The sequence below is a fragment of the Neoarius graeffei genome, chromosome 9, assembly GCF_027579695.1.
Source record: "Neoarius graeffei isolate fNeoGra1 chromosome 9, fNeoGra1.pri, whole genome shotgun sequence".
In the NCBI taxonomy this organism is placed as follows: Eukaryota; Metazoa; Chordata; class Actinopteri; order Siluriformes; family Ariidae; genus Neoarius; species Neoarius graeffei.
In genome coordinates this window covers 21,069,045-21,096,516 of record NC_083577.1, presented here as the reverse complement: position 1 = coordinate 21,096,516, position 27,472 = coordinate 21,069,045, and the positions used below count along the sequence as shown (strand labels likewise).

General features: G+C 40.8%; 1 protein-coding gene across 1 annotated transcript in view; it reads left to right on the top strand.

Annotated features, from left to right (window-relative positions):
* LOC132892116 (dynein axonemal heavy chain 7-like) overlaps window positions 1-27,472 on the top strand; it is a 184,258-nt gene that overhangs the window by 40,122 nt on the left and 116,664 nt on the right. The window contains exons 5-13 of the mRNA XM_060930515.1: window positions 335-410; window positions 761-941; window positions 14,954-15,023; window positions 17,377-17,502; window positions 17,914-18,033; window positions 20,487-20,670; window positions 23,392-23,571; window positions 23,669-23,941; window positions 26,170-26,297. Coding sequence (XP_060786498.1) covers window positions 335-410; window positions 761-941; window positions 14,954-15,023; window positions 17,377-17,502; window positions 17,914-18,033; window positions 20,487-20,670; window positions 23,392-23,571; window positions 23,669-23,941; window positions 26,170-26,297 — 1,338 coding nt within the window. The remainder of the gene's footprint in view (window positions 1-334; window positions 411-760; window positions 942-14,953; window positions 15,024-17,376; window positions 17,503-17,913; window positions 18,034-20,486; window positions 20,671-23,391; window positions 23,572-23,668; window positions 23,942-26,169; window positions 26,298-27,472) is intronic.

Genomic DNA, 27,472 nt, shown 5'->3' with positions numbered 1-27,472 from the left:
TATACATGTTCACCAGAAGGAAAAATAGTTTCTTAAAAACACAAAGTTATTAAGACTTTGGAATGTGAAATATGTTTTCAGTCAAGAGAAGGAGAGGAGGGATGTCCAGGTGCTGATAATGCTTTCTGTTTCAGTCATTTTCCACTGGGTACATTGTGGAAGAATTTTAAGAACATTGTTCTGGGCATATCAACAGTTTATGACTTAGTAGAATTAGCTTTTAGAAAACAACCATACATCTACATTTAGAATCCATATCACATCTTTATAAATAAGGAGCATATCTTTAAATGCTTCTTATTAATTATTGTATTGTTTCTCCACTTTGTCACAGGGAGGACGATTCGGAAACAGATGAAAGTCTACAACTTCCATGTAGTTCTAAAACTTTAACTGAGAAGAAAATGTCCGTAAGTAGCTGCTGTGAATACTACTGCATATAATTCTGTATGAAAAACACTTTTTTCCAGCTATTTCTCTAACAACGTGGGACCCAGGAAAGACACAATGAATTAGTGCAAGATAATGTATTTTATCTCACTGTTATAAAACTCAGCAAACGCATTAATGGAAAAAAAAAACATAAAGGACAAACTGTTTTAGGTTTAGAATACATTAAAATGCAGATCTATAATATGTTCATCATTAAATTGTCTTGTATTATAATAATATATTTATGCAGCAGAGAAAATATCACCTTTTCAGATTTTTAGATTTGGCCAAGAAAGTGATTTTCTGTTGTGTTGTGCTTTTCCCCTAGAAATATTATAACTTCATTCGATACGGGGTTGACGTGAAGAATGTGCTCCCTATGGAACATTCCAGGATGGAGGGTATTTTGAACCTTGTGCCAAGTCACCTGAAGGCGTTAAAAAGATCCACTGAGTTTCTCTCAGATGAGATAAGAGAGGAGTACCTGATGAGTATTCAGAAAGCTATAGGTAAATTACTGCATAATGTTTTATTGGTCTGGGAAGGCGAGTGTGTTTCATTCACACAACACCAGCTCACTCCTAGATTTATTTCCCAAACTAGACCCCATATGGAGTAACTTGATCTACAGATTGTTTTATTCGTTGATTTTACAAATTAACATTAGGAAGATTTTTCTAACTATGAACACACAATTTAGATGCTACTATTTTGAAATATTACTCTGAGTCACATTCAAACAAGCCACGTTTAATTTATTAATTAATTAGTGAAGAGCATACATGCCATTTAAGTGTTTTTTCACTATTTTTACAGGCTATAATTTGTAGGACTTCAGCGATTAACAACAAAAATTATTCTACATCCATTTGCCTCTGCTAGTTCCTCAGTGACACCCAGTAACTCGGAGTAAAAGTAAAAAAAACAAACATACACATGATGAAATATTTATTAAAGTCTCAAATTATAAACCTGCTGTAAAAAAAAAAAAAAAAGCAAAAAAAAAAAAGCAGAGTCATTATGGCTTGTGATTGCAGAAAATTCATAATATTTATTTTGGCTCGTTTGTACAAAGAGTTTGGGGTTTTTTATTCCAGGTCCAGGATTTCAAATATTTTTTGTATCTGCCAAAGTTTTTCTCACTGAAATACAGTTATTATTAAGTGAAGAGTGCATCAAGGGCGATTTCTCAGAGACAACAAGGGAAGCCGAACTTCCCCTAAAATTCTCTCCCCAAACTGCGGCGTCTACAACGTTGAATTCTCATTAAAACAATAACTTGCATAACATATGCCCAAGATTGTATTTACGTTCATAACTATCCCTATGTCATCCTGTAACTTATTTGAGTGATGTCTGACGAACTTGCAGTTCGCTACGAGAATCACCTTGCTGCCAGGCTGTCTCATCTCATTATCTCTAGCCGCTTTATCCTTCTACAGGGTCGCAGGCAAGCTGGAGCCTATCCCAGCTGACTACGGGCGAAAGGCGGGGTACACCCTGGACAAGTCGCCAGGTCATCACAGGGCTGACACATAGACACAGACAACCATTCACACTCACATCCACACCTACGGTCAATTTAGAGTCACCAGTTAACCTAACCTGCATGTCTTTGGACTGTGGGGGAAACCGGAGCACCCGGAGGAAACCCACGTGGACACGGGGAGAACATGCAAACTCCGCACAGAAAGGCCCTCTCCGGCCACGGGGCTCGAACCCGGACCTTCTTGCTGTGAGGCGACAGCGCTAACCACTACACCACCGTGCCGCCCAGATGCCAGGCTGTAACCTTTCTTATTTCAATGGGCTCTATGGACTGGCAGCCGGGTATCCGTTGCAGTCTATGAGACGGCTCTGAACAGCCAATTTCGGCTAGTTGTTATTGGTTAACATTGACAATATCGTCACTTCCGGGGAAGCCGGGTATCTCTGGGGGTAAACGAGACATGGGCGGTCCAAGAAGCCGGGCTGATAAAGGATTATTGGAGGTGGTGTTTGAAAGACATGAGGAGGGCGGTCGCTGTACTTCGGCGAGGAACACGGTAAGCGCATGATCAATCAGTCCCTAGCGGATGTCGAGAAAGTGTAGTCGTGTGCCAAAGTGCTGTCTGAATTTCTTTTCATATAAACGTTTCTTCTCATTGATGTCTCTGTACATTACTCTGTAAATAAATGTAAATATTACTCGTTGTGCTCCGTTAACTTTCATCCATTCTATCAGTTTGATCATTCGTGAATTCACTCGTTTATTTCATTTGTAGTTCAATCAACGTGGTTGTAGGCTAGCTTGAGCCTTATTGGGATCTGCAGTGCTAGCTGCTAACAGCTGGTATCTATCTGCTATAATGGCAAACGTCGTGGACATGCTTTTGTCAAAACGTTTTGACACTCTGCCATATGAGGAGAAAGTAAGAATTAAAGAGCAAGGCAGACCAAAGCCCAAGCTTAATCTCATTCAAAAATCAGCAGGTCATAACAGGTCTTTTCAGGTGTCTTGGTATGAAAATGTGAACTGGTTGACTGGGTCTCCTGTGACTAATAAAATGTACTGTTGGCCATGTCTTTTGATGAAGCCCTCTCAGGGAAATTTAGTTTGGTCAAAAGATGGGTTTGGGGACCTGGTGAATTTCAAAAGGGCTTGCAAAAGGCATGAAACGAGCAATGAGCATGTCACTTCATGTGCAAGACTTACCGTAGCTGTCTGGGGAGGGTCAGGGTGGAACATGCCATCGATGAAGGTGCTCGTATACAGTGTGCAAGGCATAATGAAATAGTCACTCAAAAAAGGGCCTTCCTGAAACGTTTGATAGATGTTACCTCACTGCTTGGCCATCAGGAACTGTCATTCAGGAGGCACAATGAGAGTCATGAATCAGACAACAAGGGGAATTATAGAGAATTTACTGAAACATTAGCAAAATATGACTCTGTCCTAGCCATACGTTTTCAGTCATCAGCTGTGTTTACTGGTATGTCTCACACCATTCAAAATGACCTGATCAATGCACTTGCTGCCACTGTTTCTGAGGAGATAACCAGTGAAGTGCAGGCTGCTCCCTTTTTTGCTTGGCAGGTGGATGAGACCACAGACATATCCTGTCATGCCCAAATGTCTGTCATTGTTCGCTATGTGGATAGGGCAGGTGCAATCCAGGAGCGTTTTATTGGATTTTTTGATGTGTCAGAAGGCCGCGATGCTCAGTCTGTGTTTGAGGTTTTGCAGCAGAATATGCATGCTTACAATTTTGAGGAAAAACTTGTGGCACAAGCATATGATGGGGCTGCAGTTATGGCATCGTCTCTCAATGGCCTGCAAGCCAGAGTCAGGGCAGTAGCTCCTAGTGCCATGTTTGTGCATTGTTATGCACATAGACTGAACTTGGTGTTGTCCCAGGGTGCTAAATGCATACCTCAAGCAAGAGTGTTTTTTGCAATGTTGTCTGGGTTTGTGACATTCTTTGCGAAATCAACTAAAAGAACATCTTTTCTGGAATCTGCAGAATGTTCAAGGCTGCCCCGAAATGCACCTACTAGGTGGAATTTTAGTTCCCGCATAGTGGGCACTGTGCTTGAAAATTATGATGCTTTGATCAGGATTTTTGACAGCTTAATTGCTGATAAAAGCATGGATGATGATACAGTTGACTGTGCCAAGGGGTATGTGATGAGGATGGAGGACTTTGAGTTTGCCTTCCTGCTGCAGTCCTACTATGACATCTTTTGTGAGACAGATGTTGTGTTTGACATTGTGCAAGCCAAGGCCATGGATGTCCTTTTCTGCAAAAAGAGAGTAGAGGCCCTGCTTTCTTTTGCAGTGGAGAAAAGGTCAGAGGAGGCTTTTCAAGCTGTGTATGTCAAAGCTGCAAATATGACAACAGACCCTCGAGATGTGCCCTTGAGAAAGCGCCGCTCCACATTGTCAGATCCACGGAAGCATTACAGAAATTTGTATATGGCCATCTTTGATAACATAATTGAACAGATTTCTTGTCGTTTTGCAAACCTGGAAAGTCTGCGCTTCCTTGAACTGGTTAACCCATGAAGATTTTATGAAATGAAGCTGGTGTTTCCAGAGGAAGCATTCCAGAGTGTTGAGCAAATGTATGGTCATTTTTTTGATTTAGGGAGACTATGGTCTGAGCTGCAGGTTTGGTACAAAAACACTGACTTGCAGGGCACTCTGGGCAAGCTGAGTGATTCTCTGTTGTTTTTCAAAGACATGGAGCTGGACAGTTAAATGCCCCAGCTATACAAGCTGCTGTCTTTAGTTGCAACTATTGGCGCCACATCAGCTGGAGTAGAGCATAGCTTTTCTTGTTTAAAAAGAGTGAAGTCTTTCACTTGAAATACAATGGGCCAACACCGTTTAAGTAGTCTTGCTCTGCTGGCCATTGAGAAGAAATTGGTGAAGTCTCTGGAAAGCACAACCAGCTGGTATGACAGGGTTACAGACTATTTTCTGGAAAAGGAGCGGAGGGCAGAATTTGTGTATAAATAGTTTGCATCATATAAAGTTCATGAATATGAAGTGTGTATATTGTTCAGTAATGTTAAGAGAATGGTGGGCTCTGTGTTATAGGTTATACCTGGGTATAATATTCAAGGTTCTGTGTGTTGCATAGCCTACCTGGTTATGAATTTCCAGACTGTGTTGCAGATGTTGTTCAAGGATGTGTTGCACAGCTGGGTGTTGTGTTAAAGATTCTGTGTTGCATATCAGGGTATGATGTTCAAGGCTCTTCGTTGAATAGCCAGTGATTTTTGGATGTTTGATATTTTTGATTAAGGATATGAGGCACTAGCCTGGCAAGCCAGACTATAACATGAAATGTACAAGCAAAAATACTTTCTGCCACTAGGTGGGGTTGTCTAGTTCACTATGCTAATGGGGCACACCTTTCTATGCTTTGATATCCGGCCTACAGGTTTTACGATGAATGCGTAAAATGGGCTTCCCCTGTTTTAAAAACCAGCAGCCGCCACTGGAGTACATGCTATTAGGAACATTCACTATTGGAAACACCTGTTGCTGACTTGAGTGCAATCAGCACTCTCGTATAAGGATGCTGGCAGCAGGACAAGGGCACAAAGTATACTGTTTTGTTTTCCATGTTTCCTCGTGCTATGTTTGTTACTCTGGTTTATGACTCTGTTTGATGACATGCCCATGTCTATGCCTGAATCCATGTCTATGCCAAGTCTATATCCAGTCTGGAGCCCAAGTCTGGAACCCATGTCCATGTCTGGTCCGAAATCCATGTCCAGTCCAGAGCCCATAATGTCCATGTCTGGTCTGGAGCCCAAGTCCATGTCTAATCCAGAGTCCAAGCCCATGTCTAATCTGGAACCCAAGTCCATGTCTAGTCCAGAGCTGATGTCTATGTCTAGTCTGGAGTCTATGTCCAAGTCCTTGTCTAGTCTGGAGTCTATGTCCAAGTCCTTGTCTAGTCTGGAGTCTATGTCCAAGTCCTTGTCTAGTCCAGAGCCCATGTCCAAGTCCTTGTCTAGTCCTGTTTTTGTTTCTGTAAAATGCAGGCTTGTAAATAAAGACCTTCCTGCACTTACATTCATCTTCTGCCGCATACCTGACAAGTAAATAATAAAAAGACAGTAAATAGCCCTATTCCATAACTGTAGTAATCCATATTATGTCAAGAACTGCTCAACTTAGTAAAGAAAAATGACAGTCCATCATTATTTTAAGACATGAAGTGTCTATTAATTAATAAAATATAGAAAAACTAGAATGTCACATGCAAGAGTGCATACCTCCACCAAGCCACATATTATCCCATCAAAATCAAATCACTTGAACCTAGGGTAATACTAAAGCTGCCCACCAAATTTCATCACAATCCGTTCACTACTTTTTGAGTTACATTGGGAACAGGCAAAAAAAACCAAAACAAAACCCCTGGATCCACATACACATTTGGATTTACATCAAAATCTAATTAATTGCTCAGTGGCCCATGGCTCACCTTTCCCCAAAATTTAATCAAAATCCATTCAATAGTTTTTGAGTTAAGTTGGGAACAGACAAACAAACAAATGTGAAAACATATTTCCTCCAACACAGTTGGTGGAGGTAAACATCGAATTAGAAGGTGTGTCCAAACTTTTGACTGGTACTGTATACTGGATAAATTTAGAATCAAGTTTGAATTACTGTAATATCCAAAGATTTCTCCTGGGCGAATGGTGTAATATGTCAAGATGAGCAGAACCTAAGGTTTAGAATGTTATACATACAACCCTGATTCCAAAACAGTTGGGGCAAACTACAAATTGTAAATAAAAATGGAATGCAATAATTTACAAATCTCAAAAACTGTTATTGTATTTACAATAGAACATAGACAACATATCAAATGTCGAAAGTGAGACATTTTGAAATTTCATGCCAAATATTGGCTCATTTGAAATTTCATGACAGCAACACATCTCAAAAAAGTTGGGACAGGGGCAATAAGAGGCTGGAAAAGTTAAAGGTACAAAAAAGGAACAGCTGGAGGACCAAATTGCAACTCATTAGGTCAATTGGCAATAGGTCATTAACGTGACTGGGTATAAAAAGAGCATCTTGGAGTGGCAGCGGCTCTCAGAAGTAAAGATGGGAAGAGGATCACCATTCCCCCTAATTCTGCGCCGACAAATAGTGGAACAATATCAGAAAGGAGTTCGACAGTGTAAAATTGCAAAGAGTTTGAGCATATCATCATCTACAGTGCATAATATCATCAAAAGATTCAGAGAATCTGGAAGAATCTCTGTGCGTAAGGGTCGAGGCCGGAAAACCATACTGGGTGCCCGTGATCTTCGGGCCCTTAGACGGCACTGCATCACATACAGGCATGCTTCTGTATTGGAAATCACAAAATGGGCTCAGGAATATTTCCAGAGAACATTATCTGTGAACACAATTCACCGTGCCATCCGCCGTTGCCAGCTAAAACTCTATAGTTCAAAGAAGAAGCCGTATCTAAACATGATCCAGAAGCGCAGACGTCTTCTCTGGGCCAAGGTTCATTTAAAATGGACTGTGGCAAAGTGGAAAACTGTTCTGTGATCAGACAAATCAAAATTTGAAGTTCTTTATGGAAATCAGGGACGCCGTGTCATTCGGACTAAAGAGGAGAAGGACGACCCAAGTTGTTATCAGCGCTCAGTTCAGAAGCCTGCATCTCTGATGGTATGGGATTGCATTAGTGCGTGTGGCATGGGCAGCTTACACATCTGGAAAGACATCATCAGTGCTGAAAGGTATATCCAGGTTCTAGAGCAACATATGCTCCCATCCAGATGAAGTCTCTTTCAGGGAAGACCTTGCATTTTCCAACATGACAATGCCAAACCACATACTGCATCAATTACAGCATCATGGCTGCGTAGAAGAAGGGTCCGGGTACTGAACTGGCCAGCCTGCAGTCCAGATCTTTCACCCATAGAAAACATTTGGTGCATCATAAAACGGAAGATACGACAAAAAAGACCTAAGACGGTTGAGCAACTAGAATCCTACATTAGACAAGAATGGGTTAACATTCCTATCCCTAAACTTGAGCAACTTGTCTCCTCAGTCCCCAGACGTTTACAGACTGTTGTAAAGAGAAAAGGGGATGTCTCACAGTGGTAAACATGGCCTTGTCCAAACTTTTTTGAGATGTGTTGTTGTCATGAAATTTAAAATCACCTAATTTTTCTCTTTAAATGATACATTTTCTCAGTTTAAACATTTGATATGTCATCTATGTTCTATTCTGAATAAAATATGGAATTTTGAAACTTCCACATCATTGCATTCCATTTTTATTTACAATTTGTACTTTGTCCCAACTTTTTTGGAATCGGGGTTATACTTAAAACCAATTACATTGAGTTGAATTATCTTTCTTCAGTTTATAATTCTTACTTTAATTGTGTGGCTTCTTGCGTCACCTTCAAATTTCGAAGCATGAGTTTTCGTGATACTGATAAGTTGAATGGATCATTTATTGTTCATCTGGATTCTCTGGACGTTAATACTGTCATCGCTGAAATTCGTGGGTTCTTTTAGCTTCCCAGTTGGGTGGAAGTGTTGGATCCATCTTTTCCTTAATCAAATAATGAGTTTTCACTTGCACACAAACGTTTATGGTGATGTCATTTGGAAAACTTTATTATAAAGTTCAAGTTCAAAGTGTTTATTGTCATGCACAGTAAGGACATGTCCACATGCACAATGAAATTCTTAGTTTGCTGTCCACCATGAATGCCAATTACAAATAAATAAATAAATAAATAGGCAGAAGAAGTAATACAAAGTAAAGGCAATATAGTGCAAAAATAAAAGCAAAGAAAAGCAAAAGCATCAAACACACCCAGTGTAGTACAAAATAAAGGTAAATGTAGTGCAAACTAGGTAGTGTAACACAAAAATAAGGCAATGATCAGATGTAGCAGCAGAAGGGCAGTAATGTGTGAATTTGCAAACAATGTAACCAGATGTAAACCGTCAAGGAAACAGCAGCAAAATGGCAGTAATGTGCAAATATGTGCAAACAATGTATTCAGATGTAAACAGTCAAGGAACAGCAGCAAAAAGGGCAGTAATGTACAAACAAATGTAAACAGATGTAAACAGTCAAGGACAGTTTACAGGGAGGTAATCCATGGTTATAGACTCCTGTCAGCTGTTCAGGAGTCTGATGGCAGTGGGAAAGAAAGAGTTCTTTAGTCTGACAGTCTTACATTTCACACTTCTGTACCTCCGGCCTGAGGGTAGGAGTGTGAACAGTCCGTGCTGGGGGTGGGTGGGGTCTTTGAGGATGGAGGCAGCTCTCCTGTGGACTCTGCGGTGGTAGATGCTCTGCAGAGAGGGCAGTGGAGTTTTGGTGATCCCCTCAGCAGTATTCACCACCCTCTGCAGGCGTTTACGGTCCATTGCTATAGTGCTGCAGTACCACACAGTGATGCAGTTGATCAGGATGCTCTCAATCATGCAGCTGTAGAAGTTGCTGAGGATCTTGGGTGACATACCAAACTTCCTCAACCTCCTCAGAAAGTACAGCCACTGTTGAGCCCTCCTAACCAGCTGTGTGGTGTTAAGTGTCCATGTGAGATCCTCACTGATGTGAACACCCAGGTATTTGAAGCTGCTCACCCTCTCTACCTCAAGCTCCCAGATGAACAGTGGCCGATGAGGTCTCCTCTCTTTCCTCATGTCCACTATCATCTCCTTCATCTTGTCCATGTTGAGGGTGAGGTTGTTGTCCTCGCACCATGACATCAGACTGGCCACCTCCCTCCTGTAGGCCGTTTCGTCAACGCCAGTGATGCATCCTATCACTGTGGTGTTGTCCGCGAACTTCAGGATGATGATGTCCTTGTGGGAGGTGACACAGTCATGGGTGAACAGAGTGTAGAGGATGGGGCTGAGGACACATGCCAATGTTTGTGATGATGCTGGATGAAGTCCTGTTACCAATCCTGACAGTCTGGGGCCTGCCAGTCAGGAAGTCAATGAGCCAGTCACAGACGGTGGCGTGCAAACCACGTGTGGACAGTTTATGGACGAGTTTGTGGGGGATGACCGTGTGTGTGTGTGTGTGTGTACAGTGCCCTCCACAATTATTGGCACCCCTGGCCTTAAAATAAATTCAATTTTTATTGCAGAAGCATAATCTCTCACTGAAAATTGTAGAAAAATGTAACCCTTAACTCAAGTGAATTATAAAAATAAAAAAAATCCCTGACTAAGAAATAATTATTTTTCATAAAATCACCTGTTCCACAATTACTGGCACCCATAACAATTCCTAGAAAATACATGTAATTTAAGCATTTCTGTCATTTCTACTGTAGTTTATAAAGTTGATTAGGAACCTTTAATTAGTAATTCATCACATCCTGTTTCCCTGGGGTATAAATATGATGTGAGACAGAGGCCTATTTCTCTTATCCACTCTTCAACATGGGAAAGACAAGAGAACACACCATTCAAGTAAGGCAGATGTTTGTCAACCTTCATAAGTCAGGCAATGGCTACAAGAAAATAGCTACTCGCGTACACCTGCCCATATCTACAGTCAGAGGAGTCATCAAGAAGTTTAAAACAACTGGAACAGTGGCAAAGAAGCCTGGACGAGGATGCAAGTTTATCTTGCCACCACGCACAGTGAGGAGGATGGTAAGAGAAGTAAAAAGTTCTCCAAAGCTCACTGTTAGAGAATTGCATCAAAGAGTAGCATCTTGGGGTCACAAAGTCTCCATAACAACCATTAGGCGCTATCTACATGCCAACAAGCTGTTTGAGAGGCATGCACGGAAAAAGCCTTTTCTTATTTACAAGCATAAACGTAAACGTCTGGAGTTCACTAAGCGGTACTGGGACTTCAACTGGGACCATGTGCTTTGGTCAGATGAGACCAAGATAGAGCTTTTTGGCAACAAACACTCTAATACATCACAAAAGATGAGTATGCGGAAAAGCACCTCATGCCCACTGTGAAGTATGGGGGAGGATCGGTGATGCTGTGGGCCTGTTTCTCTTCCAAAGGCCCCGGGAACCTTGTTAGAGTGCATGGCATCATGAACTCTTTGAAGTACCAGGACATTTTAAATCAAAATCTGATGGCCTCTGCCCAAAAGCTGAAGATGGGTCGTCACTAGGTCTTTCAGCAAGATAATGACCCTAAACATATGGCCAAATCTACACAAAAATGGTTCACCAGACACAAAATCAAGCTCCTCCCATGGCCATCTCAGTCCCCAGACCTCAACCCAATTGAAAACCTGCGGGGTGAGCTGAAGAGGAGGGTGCATAGGAGAGGACCCAGGACTCTGGATGATTTAGAGAGATTGTGCAAAGAGGAATGGTCGAATATCCCTCTCTCTTATTCTCCCACCTTGTGAAATGTTATAGGAGAATATTAAGTGCTGTCTTGTTGGCAAAAGGGAGTTGTACAAAGTATTAAAGGTCCCATGGCATGGTGGTTTGTTGATGCTTTAAACAGGCTCGTGGAGGTTTCCGGATGTTATATCCGCAGCCTTTCTCGAAATGAACCCTCGGCACGTAGATATAGCCTCCTGAGAGAAAGCCCCATTTCAGCGCTTTTCCCAGTGTGTCGTTTTGCTAATGAGAAGCAGGAGGCGGGGAAGGGTAGAGGGTGTGCGCGGGTCTTATCATTAATATTCCTGACATGTAAACGTGTTACCTCTGATTGGCTAACAGCACTGTGACGCTACCTCCAGTGGGTCAGAACAAGCGGATGTGGGTGTCTTACTATGGCGAGAGAGAAGGAACAAACCGCGAAGGGAAAAATACCGTGCGCTGACATCATTAAGGTGCGACGCGAGGAAATAAAATAAATTCAACAAATGTTTGGGTTTTTACTGAACAAACAAATAAAATGAACGAGTGACTTAAAAAAAAGAATGTGGGTGTCTTTGTAAAAACTGTTTTGATTGGCTATTATAACAGAGCATGCTGCATGCTTTTTGGTTTTGTAGCGCAGAGTACCTGGCTAACTGCAGGAAGCAGTTAGCTGCACAGCTAATGTAGCCATTGCAAGGCTAACATGGCACCGATTTTAAAACACGGCAAAACATAAGCTCATAAGTTACAGTCAATTTCCAGACTAAACTCAGTTTAACAGAGCATGCTGCATGCTTTTTGGTTTTGTAGCGCAGAGTACCTGGCTAACTGCAGGAAGCGGTTAGCTGCACAGCTAATGTAGCCATTGCAAGGCTAACGTGGCACCGATTTTAAAACACGGCAAAACGACTTAACAGTTATACACTTACTTGTTCGCTGTTTGTGGCTGATGCGGCAGGGATGCTTGGTATGGACCCAGGCTTCAGTGACAGTTGATGTGCAAAACTTGCCCTGTACTGTCCCAAGTTGTGGAAACATTCCTCAGGAAAATGCTTCTGACAAACATACACCGTCTTAGGTAGACTCGACAGCGTATTATTGGAGTAAATAAAATTAAGCCACTGCGTCTTCAGGGGCTCTCCCGTCGGCAGTAAAAACAGACTCTTTTCTGTGTTGTCACATCCATGTACAGCGCAATTTCCATGTTTCACTCGCTTAGGTGATGCCATGTTGTTGTGTCCTCTATGGTCTCCTCACTACAACTGGGCGGGCAATCCATACAGTGGGTGGGAATCCAGAGGGGGGGCGTGGGGATCATCTCCCTTGCTGACGTAGTAAAGGGAAGAGTTTATCAACGCGCCATTTTGACGCGCCATTCTCAAATGTTGGGCATAGTTTGGTTTACACATTATGAAATTTCTAGCCACTGGGGTGACTTAAGAAGGTCAGAGGAACTCATTTTAACGTTAACCTCAGAAAGTGAAAATTTCATGCCATGGGACCTTTAACATCAGGGGTGCCAATAATTGTGGCACACATGATTTCATGTAAAAGAATTATTTCTTAATGTGGGATTTTTTTTCCCACTGAATAAATGCACTTGAATTAAAGGTTGGATTTTTCTCTTTTTTTTGCATTGTTGTCCTATGTAATAAAAAAAAAAAAGAATTTATTAGAAGCCTAAGAACATATCTTAATGAGGGGTGCCAATAATTGTGGAGGGTGCTGTGTGTGTGTGTAGTGCTCAGCGTAAATGAGTACACCCCCTTTGAAAAGTAACATTTTAAACAATATCTCAATGAACACAATTTCCAAAATGTTGAAAAGACAAAGTTTAATATAACATCTGTTTAATTTATAACGTGAAAGTAAGGTTAATAATATAAACTTAGATTACACGTTTTTCAGTTTTACTCAAATTAGGGTGGTGCAAAAATGAGTACACCCCACAACAAAAACTACTACATCTAGTACTTTGTATGGTCTCCATGATTTTTAATGACAGCACCAAGTCTTCTAGGCATGGAATGAACAAGTTGGCGACATTTTGCAGCATCAATCTTTTTCCATTCTTCAACAACGATCTCTTTTAGTGACTGGATGCTGGATGGAGAGTGATGCTCAACTTGTCTCTTCAGAATTCGCCAAAGAAAATAATTTCTTTCCACCACAAAGGTGAAGGCTACAAGAAGATCAGCAAAGCTTTACTTATCAGTCAGAATACTGTAGCAAAAGTGGTACAAAAATTTAAGAAAGATAGAACTGCAACCATCTCACAGAGACGTCCAGGTCGTCCACGGAAGTTAGCACCTCGACAGAAGTGTCTTCTGATGAGAAGGGTCGAAAAAAATCGGCATGCATGTTCACTGCAGTTATCTAAAGAAGTAGAAAGCCAAACTGGGTTGACTATTTCCCGTGACACAATACGGCGTACACTGCAGAGGAATGGCATGCATGGATGCTGTCCACGAAAGAAGCCTCTCCTAAAGCCCAGGCACAAAAAAGTCTGCCTAGAGTTTGCCAGGGCCCATGCTGACAAAGATGAAGACTACTGGGACTCTATACTCTGGAGTGATGAGACCAAGATAAATGTTTTTGGAACTGATGGCTTCAAAACTGTATGGCGTCGCAAAGGTGAGGAATACAAAGAAAAATGCATGGTGCCTACAGTGAAACATGGTGGTGGCAGTGTCCTTATGTGGGGCTGCATGAGTGCTGCTGGTGTCGGGGAGCTGCATTTCATTGATGGCATCATGAATTCACAGATGTATTGCTCTATACTGAAAGAGAAGATGCTACCATCACTCCGTGCCCTTGGTCATCGTGCATTTTTCCAACATGACTAAACACACATCTAAGGCCACTGTTGGATTTCTGAAGAAGAAGAGGGTGAAAGTGATTCAGTGGCCAAGTATGTCTCCTGATCTGAACCCAATCGAACACCTATGGGGGAATTCTGAAGAGACAAGTTGAGCATCACTCTCCATCCAGCATCCAGTCACTAATCTGTGAATTCATGATGCCATCAATGAAATGCAGCTCCCCGACACCAGCAGCACTCATGCAGCCCCACATAAGGACACTGCCACCACCATGTTACACTGTACATGCATTTTTCTTTGTATTCCTCACTTTTGCTTGTTGAAGAATGGAAAAAGATTGATGTTGCAAAATGTCGCCAACTTGTTCATTCCATGCCTAGAAGACTTGGTGCCATCATTAAAAATCATGGAGGCCATACAAAGTACTAGATGGAGTAGTTTTTGTTGTGGGGTGTACTCATTTTTGCACCACCCTAATTTGAGTAAAACTGAAAAAATGTGTAATCTAAGTTTATATTATTAACCTTACTTTCATGTTATAAGTTAAACAGATGTCATATTAAACTTTTTGTCTTTTCAACATTTTGGAAATTGTTTGTGTTCATTGAGATATTGTTTAAAATGTTACTTTTCAAAGGGGGTGTACTCATTTATGCTGAGCACTGTGTGTGTGTGTGTGTATGTATATATATATATATATATATATATATATATATATATATATATATATATATATATATATATATATACTTGGAATTAATTAGAAAATAATTTGACTGAACTGCCCAAACATTAATAGTTTATGATAACGATGTGGCTCACCCCCTGCCTGCTTTTACAGTGGATTTTGCAATTAGTGACCCGACAAGTGAAGAACAGAAGGAGAAAAGTCTTCTGCCTCACAGAGAAGAGTGAGTCTAACTGCTAATATTCACATCCATGTTTTTAACCTGCTACAGCACATTAGAAACAAATCAATGAGTTTAAAGTGAAGAAGGCCAGCTTTACAGCTAAACTGGGTGGACCATGTAAGGAATAAAACAGGGCGGGGCATGCTATTCTCAGAAAACAATCCAAGGGAGGGTGGTATAATGCAGCCCAGTGCAAAGCATTACTACTTTAAAGTTGATTATGGTCCTATAACTGTACAGGTTGAAGTTTTTATTCTTCTTATACAACAAAAGGTTGCCAAAGCTTACAATATTTTTTTATACCACTAAGTTTTGGAGGCATTATGTATTTTCATTGTCTGTGCATCCATATACAGTTGTGGTCAGAAGTTTGCATACAGTGACATGAATGTCATCTTGGCTATGAATGTCATGGCAATATTTGGGCTTTCACTAATTTCTTTGAACTGTTCTTTTTCTGTGGCAGAATGATTGTACAGCATACATCTCATCTCATCTCATTATCTCTAGCTGCTTTATCCTGTTCTACAGGGTCGCAGGCAAGCTGGATCCTATCCCAGCTGACTATGGGCGAAAGGCAGGGTACACCCTGGACAAGTCGCCAGGTCTACAGCATACATCTTTATTTAAAAAAAAAACACTAGAATTTGGTGCACAAATTTTAATTTTCTTTGGGTGTTCTGAAATCAACACAGGGTCAAAATTATACATACAGGATCAAAAATTTACATATGCTCACATTAATTCAGAGGTGCTGAAACTTTCAAAATGTCTCTTATCTTGCCAAGGCCGATGTCTCTTAACTTCCTGTTAGTGATCATGATTGACTACAGCTGGCAGCTTCTCTGTGCCTTCATAAAAAGGGTTTGTTTACAGCATTCATTGGATTGACCAGCACAGAGTAAAATGGGAAAGTCCAAGGAGCTTAGTGCAGATCTGAGAAAGAGGATCACAGATATACACAACTCCGGAATATCTCTTAGATCTGTTTCTAAACAACTGCAAATTCCAAGATCTGTTCAAACAATTGTATGCAAGTTATTGTGAGGTGTAGTCACTTTGCCAAGCCACTTTGCTTCAAGAAAACCCAGACTGTCACCCTCAGCTGGAAGGAAATTGATTTGGATGGTCAGGACCTGGGAACCAGCATGGCACAGCCCTGCCATGAACTGGAAGCTGATGAATCACTGTCTACAGTTCAGATCACCATGGACTAAGAGGCTGCTATCCAAGAAATAACCCCCTGCTCCAAAATTGACACCTTCAAGCTTAACTAAAGTTTGAAGCTGACCACACGGACAAAGAGAAAGCCTTCTGGAGGATAGCTGTATGATGAGATAAAGATTGAGTTGTTTGGCCACAATGACCACAGAGGGACACTGTACCAGCTGGTGGTGGTGGTAGGATCATTATGCTCTGGGGCTGTTTTGCTGCCAGTGGAACTAGTTCATTGCACAAAGTGGATGGAATAATGAAGGAGGACTACCTCAGAATTCTTCATCATAAATCATCAGAAACTTGAACACGACTTGGGACTTGGGAGTTACAACAGGACAGTGAACCCAAACACGCATCAGAGTTGGTTGTAGAGGATAAAGCAGGCTAACATTGTTCTTAAAACAAGTCCTGACATCAACCTTGTTGAAACCGTGCTTATAAGTCGAGTCCATGGCAAGAAAAAAAAAAAACAAATTTAATTGAATTCTACCAATTCTACAATGAAGAGTCGTGAAATATCCAACCATAATTCTGCCAGAAGCTTGTTCATAGTAAACAAAAATGTTTGGTCAAGGTGAATCTTGCGAAGAGACATTTTACCCAAATATTAGGTGTGCTGTATGTATACTTTTGACCCTGTATGTATAATTTTGACCCTTTGTTGATTTCAGAAAACCCAAAGGAAATTAAAACTTGTGCACCAAATTCTAGCATTTTTTTTTTATTAAAGATGTATGCTGTACATTCTGCCACAGAAAAAGAACAGTTCAAAGAAATTACTGAAAGCCCAAATATTGCCATGACATTCATATCCAAGATGACATTCATGTCACTGTATATAAACTTCTGACCACAACTGTAAGATCCTTGTCATGAACAAGTGGTGGAATGTTTGTAGGATTTATGTACAATTATCCTTAGATTTTGGAATTGATCCATAGGGTGAAGGTCACAACAGCGTCCCTTCATGTTTGTAGTATATTTTAAGGGTATTTCAGGCATATACATTTGTAAAAAGAAGGACTAGACTTGTTAGTGGTGGAGGAATCCATGTCAACACCATTGCCCTTGCTTTCGATTTGTTTTTACGATTTTTATTTTAAGCAACTCTTTGTTGACAATGTCTGTCTATCAGGATAGCAGTTTTGCCAAAGCCATGGAATGCATCCTTCCTTCAAGCACATAGAAGGATGAGCCACCACCTCCATGCCTTCAATCCCACAATGCTGGCTGTGCTGAACCTCTGGCACAAGTCCTACAAGTGAGTGGAAACAATGTTCTGTATATACAGACCTGTCCTCTTTACTTGTTTTGAGTTCAGCATTACAACGAGACTGAGCTATTCAAAACTTCTTCTGAATTAACAATATACAGAAATGTAAATCATTCTGGCAAAAAATAGAACTTGTGTTTCCTGTTTATCAAATGGTATATCATCATTTGAGTGCTGCGTACTCCCACATGAGGAAATTCCAAATGGTTGATTGCTTGTTTGTTTGTTTTAAATTGATGTATTATTAGTAATGCAGATTGAGATTTAATTGAGATGAAAAACATTATTTTGCATCAAACATTGTGTTCAGTGCTTCTTCTTTGTTTCTACTCTGTTGTCCCATTTTCTCTTTCTTCCACTCCTTTATACTTAACTACGCATGATGGTCTTCTTGCACAGAGATTTGCGTCTTTTCTGCGTGGCAGACTTCCACACCAGAGAGGAGGCTATCGACCTCGACGACTTTCAGCAGACTGTCTGCCAACAAACTGAAAGTGCTAAAGACATCCTGCTGAATAAGTAGGCACACAGCTATTAGTTTACATTTACATCCCAGCATGTAATACCACTTCAGATTTTATACCCCTATCGTCTAGGTAGAAATGCAGTCTTTTGTCCAACTGTCCATTGAAAATTGGATAAATGCTAAAATGAGCTCTCAATTTCTCAGCTCAGTTTCTGTAATGCACATGAAGAGTGTGTATATTTAGGTGTCTTTGTTGCAAAAGTACAACCCCGATTCCAAAAAAGTTGGGACAAAGTACAAATTGTAAATAAAAACGGAATGCAATAATTTACAAATCTCAAAAACTGATATTGTATTCACAATAGAACATAGACAACATATCAAATGTCGAAAGTGAGACATTTTGAAATTTCATGCCAAATATTGGCTCATTTGAAATTTCATGACAGCAACACATCTCAAAAAAGTTGGAACAGGGGCAATAAGAGGCTGGAAAAGTTAAAGGTACAAAAAAGGAACAGCTGGAGGACCAAATTGCAACTCATTAGGTCAATTGGCAATAGGTCATTAACATGACTGGGTATAAAAAGAGCATCTTGGAGTGGCAGCGGCTCTCAGAAGTAAAGATGGGAAGAGGATCACCAATCCCCCTAATTCTGCACCGACAGTGGAGCAATATCAGAAAGGAGTTCGACAGTGTAAAATTGCAAAGAGTTTGAACATATCATCATCTACAGTGCATAATATCATCAAAAGATTCAGAGAATCTGGAAGAATCTCTGTGCGTAAGGGTCAAAGCCGGAAAACCATACTGGGTGCCCGTGATCTTCGGGCCCTTAAGGCCAATTTATGCTGACAACGCAGTCCTCGCAGATAGCGTCGCAGATGGTGTCTGCGTAGCCCCCCCCTTCGCAGACGCTCTGCGTGCACCTCCCAAAAATTGTGACCACCGCAGAAGCCTCGCAGACAGCGTCGCAGACAAGAGGGCTCTGATTGGTCCACTCTACATCCGCTGTACACGCACTTCCGCTTCCCTACTTTCCCAGTTTGGTTTGTTTTCACTACCGCCATTTTTAAAAACACGAGCGAAGATGGAGCAGCACGAAGAGCAGTTGATCGAGGAAGTACGTGCATCTATATGACTCCAGTTCTAGTCATTATAAGTTACCGGAGAATAAACACTCCACTAACCACACCCACCAACTACTCCTAGCGATTTCGCGACTTCGCGCCTCCTTGCGTTGTGGCGGTGAATAACATCGCGCACACCTATTACTCCCCGCTCAACAATAAATTACAACTGTCTGCGAAAAGCTATCTGTGAAAGCCTTGTCGCAAGAGCATGCAGAGGCCCTTAAACGGCACTGCATCACATACAGGCATGCTTCTGTATTGGAAATCACAAAATGGGCTCAGGAATATTTCCAGAGAACATTATCTGTGAACACAATTCACCTTGCCATCCGCTGTTGCCAGCTAAAACTCTATAGTTCAAAGAAGAAGCCGTATCTAAACATGATCCAGAAGCACAGACGTCTTCTCTGGGCCAAGGCTCATTTAAAATGGACTGTGGCAAAGTGGAAAACTGTTCTGTTCTGTGGACAGACGAATCAAAATTTGAAGTTCTTTATGGAAATCAGGGACACTGTGTCATTCAGACTAAAGAGGAGAAGGACGACTCAAGTTGTTATCAGCGCTCAGTTCACAAGCCTGCATCTCTGATGGTATGGGGTTGCATTAGTGCGTGTGGCATGGGCAGCTTACACATCTGGAAAGACACCATCAATGCTGAAAGGTATATCCAGGTTCTAGAGCAACATATGCTCCCATCCAGATGAAGTCTCTTTCAGGGAAGACCTTGCATTTTCCAACATGACAATGCCAAACCACATACTGCATCAATTACAGCATCATGGCTGCGTAGAAGAAGGGTCCGGGTACTGAACTGGCCAGCCTGCAGTCCAGATCTTTCACCCATAGAAAACATTTGGCGCATCATAAAACGCAAGATACGACAAAAAAGACCTAAGACAATTGAGCAACTAGAATCCTACATTAGACAAGAATGGGTTAACATTCCTATCCCTAAACTTGAGCAACTTGTCTCCTTGGTCCCCAGACGTTTACAGACTGTTGTAAAGAGAAAAGGGGATGTCTCACAGTGGTAAACATGGCCTTGTCCCAACTTTTTTGAGATGTGTTGTTGTCATGAAATTTAAAATCACCTAATTTTTCTCTTTAAATGATACATTTTCTCAGTTTAAACATTTGATATGTCATCTATGTTCTATTCTGAATAAAATATGCAATTTTGAAACTTCCACATCATTGCATTCTGTTTTTATTTACAATTCGTACTTTGTCCCAACTTTTTTGGAATCGGGGTTGTAAGAAATCAATTTTGCCTGGGTTGATGGGATATCTAATGATAAGTGGTGAAGAGAATGGGATAGTTAATGTAATACATCAGAAATACTGAAAAAAAAATCTGTTTTGGATAAAACAGGTGGTTGCCTGAGGTGCAGCAAATCTACTCCAAAGGAAGCAAGCGCAACTTGATCCCTGAAAATACCAATCCATCACGGATGCAGTCTTTCTTCAACTGTGCAGCTGCCCTCATGTCCTCTCAGCTCCAAAGTCTGGCCCTGAAATCTATTCATGACTACACATGCCTGATCACTCAGGATCCAGTAAGACATATAGTGCATGCCATATGCTGATATTAACTCCTTACACTTCCAGCCTAATATTCGGTTGTTACTATTAAAGCATGTCATTCAGTAAGTGCTGTGAATTATTCAGCAATGACTATGATACTAGCAGGAAAGGTAAACAAAATCTAATAGAATTGGAGAGTGAGGACGTTTAAGAGGATTCATTTTCGTGAATTGATATCACGTTGAGGGGCAGCATGGTGGTGTAGTGGTTACTACTGTTGCCTCACAGCAAGAAGGCTCTGGGTTCGAGCCCAGTGGCCGACAGGGGCCTGCGGAGTTTGCATGTTCTCTCCATGGGTTTCCTCCGGGTGCTCCGGTTTCCCCCACAGTCCGAAGACTTGCAGGTTAAGCGACTTGGTGGCTCTAAATTGACCGTAGGTGTGAATAGCTGTTTGTCTCTGTGTCAGCCCTGCGATGATCTGGCAACTTGTCCAGGGTGTACCCCGCCTCTCACCCATAATCAGCTGGGATAGGCTCCAGCTTGCCTGCAACCCTGCACAGGATAAGCGGTTACAGATAATGGATGGATATCATGTTGGCATTTCTTGTCAAAACACTACTTCAGCAGGCATTTCATTCAGAACACACTTTAGTGTCATGCTGTATGAATAATTTCAAGTGTTGAGTTTCATGATATTTTATTTTGTCTGACAAATTATTGGCACTTGCTAAATGCAAATTTGTTCAGCCAAAAGATCAAAAAGTCATCTTATTACAGTGGGGGGAACAACAAAAAACAAAACAAAACAGTGCCACTACACCAAGTGAGAATTTTTATTCATTGTTTTGTTTTAATTCAGATTTACTGTTGTATGCTACAGTGGTGCTTGAAAGTTTGTGAACCCTTTAGAATTTTCTATATTTCTGCATAAATATGACCTAAAACATCATCAGATTTTCACACAAGTCCTAAAAGTAGATAAAGAGAACCCAGTTAAACAAATGAGACAAAAATATTATACTTGGTCATTTATTTATTGAGGGAAATGATCCAATATTACATATCTGTGAGTGGCAAAAGTATGTGAACCTCTAGCATTTAATTTGAAGGTGAAATTAGAGTCAGGTGTTTTCAGTCAATGGGATGACAATCAGGTGTGAGCGGGCACCCTGTTTTATTTAAAGAACAGGGATCTATCAAAGTCTGATCTTCACAACACATGTTTGTGGAAGTGCATCATGGCACGAACAAAGGAGATTTCTGAGGACCTCAGAAAAACCATTGTTGATGCTCATCAGGCTGGAAAAGGTTACAAAAGCATCTCTAAAGAGTTTGGACTCCACCAATCCACAGTCAGACAGATTGTGTACAAATGGAGAAAATTCAAGACCATTGTTACCCTCCCCAGGAGTGGTCGACCAACAAAGATCACTCCAAGAGCAAGGCGTGTAATAGTCGGCGAGGTCAGAAAGGACCCCAGGGTAACTTCTAAGCAACTGAAGGCCTCTCTCACATTGGCTAACGTGAATGTTCATGAGTCCACCATCAGGAGAACACTGAACAACAAATGGTGTGCATGGCAGGGTTGCAAGGAGAAAGCCATTGCTCTCCAAAAAGAATTTTGCTGCTCGTCTGCAGTTTGCTAAAGATCATGAGGACAAGCCAGAAGGCTATTGGAAAAATGTTTTGTGGATGGATGAGCCCAAAATAGAACTTTTTGGTTTAAATGAGAAGCATTATGTTTGGAGAAAGGAAAACACTGCATTCCAGCATAAGAACCTTATCCCATCTGTGAAACATGGTGGTGGTAGTATCATGGTTTGGGCCTGTTTTGCTGCTTCTGGGCCAGGAAGGCTTGCCATCATTGATGGAACAATGAATTCTGAATTATACCAGCGAATTCTAAAGGAAAATGTCAGGACATCTGTCCATGAACTGAATCTCAAGAGAAGGTGGGTCATGTAGCAAGACAACGACCCTAAGCACACAAGTTGTTCTACCAAAGAATGGTTAAAGAAGAATAAAGTTAATGTTTTGGAATGGCCAAGTCAAAGTCCTGACCTTAATCCATTGGAAATGTTGTGGAAGGACCTGAAGCGAGCAGTTCATGTGAGGAAACCCACCAATATCTCGGAGTTGAAGCTGTTCTGTACAGAGGAATGGGCTAAAATTCCTCCAAGCCGGTGTGCAGGACTGATCAACAGTTACCACAAACATTGAGTTGCAGTTATTGCTGCACAAGGGGGTCACACCAGATACTGAAAGCAAAGGTTCACATACTTTTGCCACTCACAGATATGTAATATTGGATGATTTTCTTCAATAAATAAATGACCAAGTATAATATTTTTATCTAATTTGTTTAACTGGGTTCTCTTTGTCTACTTTTAGGACTTGTGTGAAAATCTGATGATGTTTTAGGTCATATTTATGCAGAAATATAGAAAATTCCAAAGAGTTCACAAACTTTCAAGCACCACTCTATATGAAAGCATCAGTGTCGCATTTAACTGACAAAGCTTGGGCCATGTACCTCACATTAGTCTCCCTTTGGGCCCACTTTGCATACTTTTAATACTCCATATTCTTGAACATGTCTCCTGGGTAATACTTGTACTTCTCTTACACTCTCTTTTCAATCCTGTGTATTTGTGCTTTTTTTTTTATTTTAAAGCATGTGACATTTAATAGCCTTTACACATCTTTACTTTAACTGGCAATGTTAAATAATTCACTCTGTCTTCTCCCTGAAGCGTTTAGAAAGAGCTTGTAAGCATCCTGGCTTTGTTTTGCGTCTGGTCCTGAAGAAGAACAAGATCATATTTGAGCCCAGTTTCAAGGAATTTGAGACCATTTTGCTGAAAGTCTTTGACACAATGCATAACTGCATCAGCTCTTTGCCTCGAGTTGAGACAAAACTGTACTCAGATTGGGTAAGATTATGTATCTGTGTATATATTTTTTCTTCTCTTTTTTTCCTGAATGTTTTTCATTGTTGACTGCTACACATTTTCTACCTTTTTACTGTAGCCAGGTGCTAAGGATGCCAGAACCCTGAAGCCCATCATCCTGCCTGAGAGCCTGACGGCACAAAAGGATGCAATTCAGCGGGTGATATGTGAGGAGAGCAGTGGTCCAACTGAGCACATGCGCGAATATGACAAATTTGCACCGTTGATATCACAACAGGCCAAGAAGGACATGGAGAAATTCCTGGCGAAGCAGCACTCCTTCCAGGAGATGATGAAGGAGGTGACACGCTACCAGCAGCTAGTTGATGAGATCAAGTATAAACCTTGCCAGGTCAGTTTAAGTATGGCAGTTATTTTTTCAGGCATTTTTATAAAGTTTTTTTATGAATCCAGGCTCAGGTCTGATCTTAATGGCTGTTCAGAAATGGGATTTTAATTTGTCACCATATTTGCATTTTTCTATTCGTTTGTTAAATAAGATGCAGTACAGAGGGGATATTCATATCTGGTCCTGACGGGTCACAACATGACAAGATTTAACAAGTGTTGCCAGGCAAAACAAACCTCACGGTAGCACTTATGATACATATGAAGGAAGATAGCGCGAAAAAATAGGTACCCTATGGGTACATGTGGTTACTGCTTATAAATAAAATTGTTTTCTGATGCCATGCCCATACAGTAAATATATATATACTCTATGAGGCAGTAGCCACAAAAATGAAGCGTAATCCAAAAATGAACAGTTTAAAAATCACAGAAGTAAAATATACCAAGTGTCTGTACTTTATATTATTCCACTCTTACTTCTTACAGTTTTTGAAACTGAAACCTCCGAACCGAGGCTGACACACACGCTGTCGCCATGACCCAAACTCTTATTTCCCAGAAAAGGCCCAGCGCTAGAGCTCAGTGGAACTCACTTTCCCTCTGTAATAAGCATAAACATATTTTAAAGCGATTTTCTTTTGTCTAGTCTATTTGTTTCGAATGGTGAACCCAATTGTATACACTCACCAGCCATTTTAATCAGAACATGTGTATACGCAGTGCGCGATTGTTACACTCTTACATTCTTACAGCACAGTGACGGCTAATGCTTCTATCTGAGGCAGTAGCCACAACAAAAACGATTTTGACCTTTTTGGTGACCTTGACTGGATGACCCTCAAAATGTTGTAGGTTCTATTTGAGACCAATGCCCATCTATCCTGAAAGTTTCATGAAGATTGATCCAGTCATTTTCCTGTAATATCGTTAAAAAAAACCAAAGAAACAAAGAAACCCGACCGAAAACAATACCTCGCCCCCTGGTAGACTCCGTCCCGGGCGAGGTAATGAACAGGCTTAAAGTGCATATCATGGGTAAATTCAGGAGCAAGATCAATGTAATTCTCCTATTTTATATTAAACTTTGGTCAAATATCTGTCACGTTTTGCATTTTGTGCAATTTTTTACCTTGCGCAATACCAGAAAAATTCAGTTGAAATCAAGCCATTTGAGGCGAATTGGTCTGCCTCTGAAAAAACTTGGCATTTGGATTTCCCGGCAAACATTGATTTTTGTGACGTTGCATGCGGGACGCCTCCCTCTGAATCCTACGTCAGCGCTGGTTTGTTTATGAGAAAACGACCTGGTGGTCTTCTGCAAATTTCTTCAACATTATCACGTAATTATTAAAATGATGTATCGTAGGAGGGTGTAGCAACACCAATCATGATGGGATTAGTACTCATCATTTTCCAAAAGACCGGATAATGAGAGAGAAATGGGAATGCTTTGTGTGAGGCACCTGGAAGCCGAGGACCAAAGCAGAGCCGAGAAAAAGACCAAGAAAATCGGCAATTCACAAGTTGACTGTTGCCAGGGTAAGAAATAATTCTGACATCTCATTATATTCTTCATCCAAAGGTGAAGTAGCATTGTGCTCAGGTGACAATTCCGTATTTCAATGCAAAATCGCTAGCTGCTAAACTTGGTCTACACAGGCTGTGCACTGAAACTGCGCAAGCTCTCGCAGCCTGCTGGTGCTTCCGTAGGTAACGTCACGAATCTGGCTCCAGACTCCCTTGGGATTTTTCCAGATGCGTTTTATTTTATTTTTTTCTGCTGTAGACAGATGGCCTTGTGCAAAATTACCCTTCTGGATGAGTGTGTAAAGGGACTTACTTTCATATAAAAAAAAAGAAATTGGTCCAGGATATGCACTTTAACATCATATATATTCAAAAGGTCTTATTAACCGAAACACTAGTAACAATAACACATGCACCACAATCGATTTTTGGACCTGTATTCCAGTGTGCTGCAAATAAATGAGTAAATTATGTGAGTAAATGAGAATAAAGTGATATTATTAATTGTTGGTCTGGAATGGCTTATGGTACAGAAAAAAAATGAGTTTATAACATGTTTTAATGGATTTAATGAAGGAATTGGATAAAGATAAAAAAAAAAAACTCCGACATGATACTGGGTTTAATACGAAGATTTATGAGATGCTATTAATGTGCTCAGAGATTCATACAGGGTTCTGTCATTGCTTTTAAATGTGACAGGTGGTACGACTGGGTATGTTTGAAGTTCAATGCGACAAGCTTATCGAAGCACTGCTGAAGCGTGCGGAGGGACTCAGGGAGGAACTGGTCAACCGCATGGCGAAGGACCACCACAGTTGCAATCAAAAGTGAGTGCTAACATTTTTCTCACTGCACAGTTCAAAGCAGATAAATGCAAATAGACGTGATATTACTAGGTATTTATGGCCAGCAGGATGGAAATGAACAACAAATGAAATAAAGTGCTTATGTGGTATAAAAAGAAAACAAAATAAGCAAATGGACCTGGGTTCAGAGATAAGAATGAGAGTGATGTGGTTTGAAATTGTAACAGTGAGACAGCATGGTTGAAAAATATCAGTTTCACCGTTTTTGGTAGTTAAGACATTTAATATCGCACAAGCCAGAGGTGAAAATTATAGAGAAAAAAAAAAAGTACAAAAGTACTTGTCCACCCTGGACAAGTCGCCAGGTTATCACAGGGCTGACACACAGAGACAAACAACCATTCACACTCCCACCTACAGTCAATTTAAAGCCACCAATTAGCCTAACCTGCGTGTCTTTGGACTGTGGGGGAAACTGGAGCACCCGGAGGAAACCCACGTGGACACGGGGAGAACGTGCAAACTCCACACAGAAAGGCCCTCATTGGCTGCTGGGCTACATTTATCAAGCTGGATATATACAGCTTTATCATTGGTGTGTGTTTCTATATAAGAAATCTGGTATTCATGACAACCCATTAATTTGGAAAAAAAAAACGTTCATATCCTACTCGTGTCATGACAAACGTAAACCTTGACTCGATCGACTTCAAATCATATAATTTCCATGGATTACTGCACTTTTATATTTGATATGTACTGTTAAGGTTAAATTGCTTATTTTTATTTCACTGACAGCATTTAGCAGACACCCTTATCCAGAGTGACTGAAAGAAATACTTTGGAGTCTTTCAAAAACTCATGCTAGCTCACTAGGTCAGGGACTAAGAGCGCTGTCGAGAACACTGAGTGAAAACTAGTCATTTTGTATTATTGCCATTAATTAAAGAATATAAAAAATAAAGAAAGCAAGCCAACACAAAACCATAAATTAAGACAAATAAAACTAATCACTCAATTATGACAAAAGCAATGGCACCCTGTAAATGGAGAACGGGCCGGTTTGTCTGCGCAGAGCCACAAGCTGTAAACAAATGCCTCAGGTGATGGAGGATTTAGTGCTTGTTATTTTTATTAATAATATTATTAAAGGGGCGGCACGGTGGTGTAGTGGTTAGCGCTGTCGCCTCACAGTA